Below are 7,014 nucleotides of genomic sequence, written 5' to 3' on the forward strand. Positions count from 1 at the left end.
TGCTATGAGCTGAAAAACATATGCAGTAATAAAACATAAATGAAATCAAGTCTAGCTATCAAAGCCGCACAGGCATACTTAAGAAGTGTAATGTGGCTCGCCAAAGCCTTCCAAGGCTGAAGGATTACAAAAACAGGACAGGCTCCAGTCCTGCAGAGCGCTAAGATTTTACACAGGAACCAGTCAGAAGTTACACGGTTGAAAACAGCCACGCGTAAAACCCACAATAGTGGTTGAAGAGAAAAACAGCGTGAAGAATGCATATACTTTTATTTATATCCATGTTTGTGTTCACACATTTGTGGGTATTCTGCTCCTGCCCCGGGTTCTCAAAAGTGCTGAACATGCCACCACATGGGCTCGTTCCACGGGTACAGAGATAATTAATTAAATCCTTCAGAGGACCGATTTCACCGTTCCTGCGAGCTGCCCTTCTCGCCGCCCTCTCCCCAACCTGGGACCGGCAGTTTCCAACCACGCCGGGGCCGGGGCCGCTGCCGGCGGCGCCGGCCGCCCCCTCACCGACGGCCTCCCGCGGCCAAGGGCGCCTGTGCCAGCAGCGGCGGGCGCTCCGCTGCCGCCTTTGCAAGGGGAGCGGGCTCAGCCGCTTCCCGCCCTTTTCTCGCTCACTCAGGCGCGAGAGCGTGACCGTTTGGTCCGTTATTTTTGGCGGGCTTCACCTCAGCCCTGTCCTTCAGGCTCCAGCAAGGACTTCAGACTCCTTTAGCCTGTGACTGGTACTGCTACAGTGTGAAGTACTGCAGAGGCTTACCCTGGTATCTCCTGTTCTCCATTCTTAGCTTACTTTTTTCCTACAGCTTTAGCTCTGGGTATTGGTTGCTTATCTTCAAGAGAGGACAGAAAGCAAAATTATTAATACAGTCTCAAATCCTATGCAACACCAAAACTGGCTTCATAAACTGAAATGTCAAGTTTATGGGGCTTTATTTTACAAGTATGTCACTTAGTGGTGGCCATTAGGCTTCGTAGTGCTAGCAATACAGTTTAAATTGTGTAACAGCAATGAACTAGAAGCTGCTCTAATGTCACACATGTAATTGATGTATCTCACAAAAAGTGAATTGATCTATTAGTCTAGCTGTGGTAGATACTTGCACTTTGTTCTTACCAACAGCTTTAACAGCTGCATATGGTTAACTAAATGTAGAGGTAATGTCTGATATTTATACACATAAGTATGTGGTATATTGATATGCCACTAAAGGCTATATGCACCAGTAAGTAACTTTGATAGACAGCAACTAATGCTACAGAACAGTCTGTGTAGGATCCTCAATGTATACAGTAATACATAGACATTTACTCTAGAACTAGATTAATCAGAAAACAAATATGGCAAACTACCTGTACCTAATATGCTAATATATACTTTTTCTGTTTATAATACTTTGCTGATAATAATTTTTGTTTTACTTGTGAAGTATTTTATGTATGAGGAAATTGGCTAAAGGTTTTAGGTCTGTACCATAAAGTACAGAAAAGAAGTTTATTTTTTGAAGCATGATGCTATTTTTCATAGAATAGTTAAATCAGTTTTTTATTCAAAGCCATGTACCTTGCCATCACACTTTGCAGTAATGCATAAGTATGCATTTTCTATTAGTATTCTATTTTCAGGAATTAAAAAATATTCCTTGTGTTTGAATGTATATGTACTTTTAAATTCAGAAGTTAATTCAGTATTTTTACAGCACTTTTAAAAAGAGTAGAGAATACAACTTTTACTTTAAAAATGTAATAATTTGGGCCCTTAATCTGCAAAGAGCAATTGCATGTTACTTGTGTACCCATGGATCTTATAAATTCAGTAAAACTGCTCGCACATTTTAGGCTTGTGTCTGAAGTGACACATGTCACCGAGTATGCAGAGAGTTAAGAGAAACTGCCATAAACCCACATAAAATTTGGATGTGTTTACAACATGAATGAGTTTACTTTCTCTGCTTATCTAACTTCCATACAGCAAATTTGGAGCAATCCATACATTGTTGTCTATTAAGATAGAGCAAAGAAATGAAAAGGAGTCTAGCTGACACTTCAACTCGCAGCACAGCAGGTACCATCCATTCTTTTGTGCTTTACCATTCATACATCATTATGCTTATATACATATATACACACATACACACACGCAGCATTCATACAGGATATACAGTATTCAGTCCCAGACCCCCATTTCCTGAGTGGACTTGTATGGGTTTTTTGTTTTATTGCAGCACAGGGCAAGATTTTGAATGGAGTCAGGGGACAGGTCACTAAGGGAAATGTTTCATTCACGAGATTATGTGCAGGACAGAGGGCTGGGAATATAAATTCTGTGAGGCAATGGCTGGTCTGTTATGTGTTTATGAAATGTAATTCCTATGGGTGATGTAAAATAATTGTTAAGTAATTTCATTTACATATTTTAAGTGTAGATTGTGTATCCTTTTGCTATTGGTATAGTAGTATTATTTGAATTTTAATTTTAGGTTGTCTGCCTGTACCTCTGTTCAATCAGAAGAAAAGAAATAGACAACCCATCACTTCAAATCCACTTAAAAATGAGCCAGGTACCAGTTCTGGGACTCGTACTTACGACTTTTCTCCCACATCATTAGGTAAATAAGATTTATTTTTTTAATGGCTCTAAATCCAAATAAACCATAACTTTATGGTTGTATTTTATTAAATTAGACATTGTCTTTATCAAGAACTATGTGCATCCTTTATGTTTATTTCTGAAAAGTTCATTATGTAAAAAATGTCCTTCAGGAAATTTCTTTCTCCTCTATACAATTGAGTTTTTATACTTTGTGCCTAGAGGGAGTTTGACTCTTTGTGTGTTAGAGAATGAAGTAGCACCAGCATTTAAATAGAGTCTTCTGAAACTCTGACCTTTTGTTTTCAGTTGATTTCAATCAACATTCAAGTCCTGTGTTACAAGAAGAAACATTTATAAGATGTCTTTCTTGTAATTCAGAAGAGAACTTCTGTTCTTCAAATTCTGCTTGGAAAGAATGATGCAGAATTCTGCCTTTAGTACTTTCTTTATGTTTTACTTATAATAAAGTGAAAAAGTTTACTTATAGTAAAGTAAAAGTCACTGTACTAATAAGTCTAATGTCTGTTACTTAACCATTGTCTAGAGAAGCAACATACTTGTTAGAAGTTGCTTTATAATTACAGATATTAAAGGATCACATTCCCTTTTTTTTTTCTTTCTCCTTCTTGTGTGAGACTGTTTGTGGAACATTAAGCAGATAAAGAGTAGAAGCCCTAAGTAGACCTATTACCTTCCAAGCTTTTCAGTTTGTATCCATATTCAATCCTTTGTCTTTTGAGAATTAGGCTGGGGAACTGCAAACCCAGAAGTGACTGAACTACAGAAAGCAGCCAACAATGGGTACGTAAAAGCAGATTATTTGTTGCTTATTGAGTTTTATTTGGGTACTAATTGTTTCACAAACTGTGATCCATGTGTCTGTCTTACAATAAAGCTGCTACTATGTCACTGATACTTTAAACTTGTCTTTGAAAGCCGAACAGAACATCAGATGGCTCTTTCCCTTATGAAACCACCAAATGCATCAAAGTCTAATTTAGCAAATGCTGGAAAAAACTTGTATGCCTGCCAGTTGGTGGAGTCTTTAATTTTTATCCTTCCTTAACCAAAATTATTCTCATGTGAAAATATATCTTACATTTTCCATATTCTTGTAGCATTCAGAGAGATCCTTTTAATTCTCAGATCACTGTAGTCCTAATTAATTACATTGTATTTATGAGCCGAAACCCACTGAAATGAAGTATCTTTCCAGTGTACCTAATGAAGCCTATTAATTAGACCTAGTATCTGGCCTTATATCAGGCCTAAAATTCAGTCTCACCATAAAACTTGATTGAATTTTGCTGGTCTTAGATGTAATCTTTTTAAGACTCCCCTTTACTTGAAGTTTTGCCCACTTCCAAACCAAATTTATCAATAGACTCAAACAAACTTCACTAAGTGTACACTAGGTCAACTGTATATCAAAACCGAATATAATTGTGAACTCTGTGCTTTTATAAACCAAGGAAAAGCTTACAGAATCAGATGCCTAGAGCTGGCAGGAAAACTCCCAGCAATGTTATAATTGTCCTTTTTCTGTCTTCCCTTCCTCCTGTTCCTTTCCAATGGCAAGAAGAGAGTGAATGTTTCAAACAAGTGCCTTCAATGGCAAAATGGAATGGAGGTGGAAGGAATTTATAAGATGCCTTTATAAAATGAAGGGTGTTAGAAATAATAAGGTCAGCACTAGAGTTTGTTGTAAAATTACGTCTTCAGTGAAGGTGGTAGAAGAATTCGGAAATATCACTGTCAGAAGAAACTTTGCTTATTTTATTTTAGCGTTGTGGAAAAGATGTGAATCCTAGGTCAGGAAGGATCCCTTATACAGGGCAGAACAATAATTAAGCAAGCTTTTAAGGCCTATTGATTCAGCTGGATTTAAGCACAGGTGTGATCACTGCCCTGTATATGGATAAATTTAAGTGTATACTCAAGTGCTTTGAGTCTGAATATTTAACAGATGTTTTTTAAAGCTAAAAAAACAATACATAGATTGCTTTTATATACTTTAATTACATACCTGAGTATTCAGAATAGATATTGTGATACTGAACTATGTCTAACATTGTACTGCAGGGCAGAAGAGAAGGCTCCCAGGACTAAAGTTTGGAACAGAAATGAGTATACTCCTTTAAGTAACACAACAGATTCAAGATCTGATAGTGGAATTATTCGAAAGTTTGAGAGCTTTTCAAATAGTTTGAAAACTGTTCAGCAGCAAAAAAACCCTGATAACCGTAATTCATCTCAGCATATCAAAATAACAGAAACCAGCCAAACATACATATCTAAAGGACAATGGCCAGTGAAACCTAACACTGCTTCAAGAAGTCTGCAGGATCATAGTCTGGCATATAAGTTTAACCACAATATTCAGCAAAATAAAATGAATGAAAAACAATATGGTTGTATTCCAGAAGGCAAAAGTCAGGTAAACTTAATGGAGAGAGTTAATAGGAAGATACAATGAAAAAAATAGTAAAGAAAAAGAAAATTGAGGAAAGATGAGGCTTTCATCAGTCCTAGTTGCCTTAGTAAACCCTTATGTTTCTGAAAATTTAGATTTGAGATTTTCATACTATAATAACCTACAATCCTCAGCATGATCATATAAATTGGTAGGGAGTTGTTTGTATAGTCTGAACAAATACTCTAATTTTAATGTAAATGTTGGATATTTCACATAATATATAAATGTCTATGTGCCTTTTAAAATTGTGTGTGTATCTCTGACTTGACTTTTCGTCTTACTCTGAAAGGAAGTTTCATCATCTCAATTAAAAAGTAAAGAAAAAAAGAATTCTTTGCGAATCATATCTGCAGTCATTGAAAGTATGAGGCACTGGAGTCAATACGCTTATAAAACTGCACTATTATTTGAAGTTTTAGGTAAGCATGGTAGATTGTACTATAAGTGATAATAATGTTAGGACAACAGCCAAGAGAAAATGTTATTAACTGTAGGAACAATAGCTGAAATACTTAAACCCACAAAATAACTGGTGTGAGCACCATCTAATTTTCCTGCTGAGAGATCCATTCAGCTATCAAAGGGGACTAAAATAGCTACAAAATTAATAATACAGTCATCCTCCAACATTTAAGCTCTTTCTATTCTGTTTCTTTTCTTTCCTTGTTTTTAGAATGTGTTACAATAAATTTTCCTATTTAATAGGAAACTTCTGTGGAGAGGTACAGTTTTACAGTAATTTTTAATACAATTAATCTAGGAATAAATTAAAGTCTGGAGCACTTCTAAACATAGATGACTTTTAGTGTGTTTCACTTTGCATTTTAATTGACATTATCTGAGAAATGAACGTTACGGAAGACCGAAATGACTCAACTTTAAATCAAGGTGAATAAGAACATACAATGTAATGGCATCTCAGAAAACTATTATTTTGACAAGGCTGCAAGTATTTAAAGTTGATTTGCATATGAAGATCAATAAAACTTGTGCTCTGCTTAATAAGGGAATAACTTGTTTGCAGCAACAGTTATGAAAACCACATGTGGTCACTCAGTTGAGAGAGACATCATATACAATTGTACTATTCAAAGACTGTGTAGAGCCCATAATTTGTATTGGAACTTCGAGTGCTGTCAGCACAAGTTCTCACAGAAAGCTGATACTGACTTCATATATCTTAGTGCTTTTGTGTAGTAAATGTTGTCATGGTACCTTTGTGTATCATACTTAGTACTGCTCTGATGTTGACATCATGATTTATTTTTGCTAAATGGTATAGGCACACTTGATTCTGCAGTCACACCTGGAGCATATGGGGCAAAGAATTTTCTCTTGAGAGATGGAAAGGAGAGTCTGCCTTGTGTATTTTATGAAATTGTAAGTATTCTGTGTCCGTACATAACACAGACACCACTAGCTATAATCCCTTTTATGAAGCTAATAATATGTTGTTCTGATAAAACAGAAAATTACTGTGTAAAAGGAAAGCTGGATGCTTATACCATATTGTTCCCAAACTGGACTAGAGCAATAACCCAGTCACTATGTAGGCATCCTTAGACTTCTGTTTCAAAAAAAAGGTGGGTCTTTCAGTTCAGCTTGTACGTAGTTGATAACAGCAAAAAAGCTGATGTAAATTCCTTCTGCGTTTGATGTAGTCTTCAGAAACCAGACATTTTGAAAGCTTTTATGTTAGGTGATATAATTTTTTTATTTGTTTATTGTGCTTTTGATGAAGGACCGGGAGCTTCCAAGACTAATTAGAGGTCGAGTGCACAGGTGCATGGGAAATTATGACGCAAAAAGGAACATTTTCAAGTGCGTCTCTGTAAGACCAGCAACTATTCAAGAACAAAACACTTTCCAAGAATTTGTTAAAATTTCAGATGTTGAGATGACAGCATATGTAAAAACAATCAATGAAATTTAA

At 36.1% G+C, this 7,014-nt stretch overlaps 1 protein-coding gene across 1 annotated transcript; it reads left to right on the forward strand.

Moving 5' to 3' along the window:
• The first annotated feature begins 2,034 nt into the window (after positions 1 to 2,034).
• On the forward strand, positions 2,035 to 7,014 carry SPATA22 (spermatogenesis associated 22). The gene is made up of 7 exons (XM_010573728.1): positions 2,035 to 2,077; positions 2,493 to 2,621; positions 3,352 to 3,406; positions 4,709 to 5,042; positions 5,371 to 5,500; positions 6,364 to 6,461; positions 6,823 to 7,014. Exons 1-7 carry the CDS (start codon positions 2,035 to 2,037, stop codon positions 7,012 to 7,014), a joined length of 981 nt encoding a protein of 326 aa, XP_010572030.1.

This window comes from Haliaeetus leucocephalus, unplaced genomic scaffold (genome assembly GCF_000737465.1).
Source record: "Haliaeetus leucocephalus isolate CR32 unplaced genomic scaffold, Haliaeetus_leucocephalus-4.0 Scaffold395, whole genome shotgun sequence".
Lineage (NCBI taxonomy): Eukaryota > Metazoa > Chordata > Aves > Accipitriformes > Accipitridae > Haliaeetus > Haliaeetus leucocephalus.

Bases quoted from the DNA above. Each gene is read 5' to 3' on its own strand.
- SPATA22 (XM_010573728.1), top strand. From the start codon at position 2,035: ATGAAAAGGAGTCTAGCTGACACTTCAACTCGCAGCACAGCAG. The intron at 2,078-2,492 runs GTACCATCCATT...TTTTAATTTTAG, and splicing joins TTCAACTCGCAGCACAGCAG to GTTGTCTGCCTGTACCTCTG. The intron at 5,501-6,363 runs GTAAGCATGGTA...TAAATGGTATAG, and splicing joins ACTATTATTTGAAGTTTTAG to GCACACTTGATTCTGCAGTC.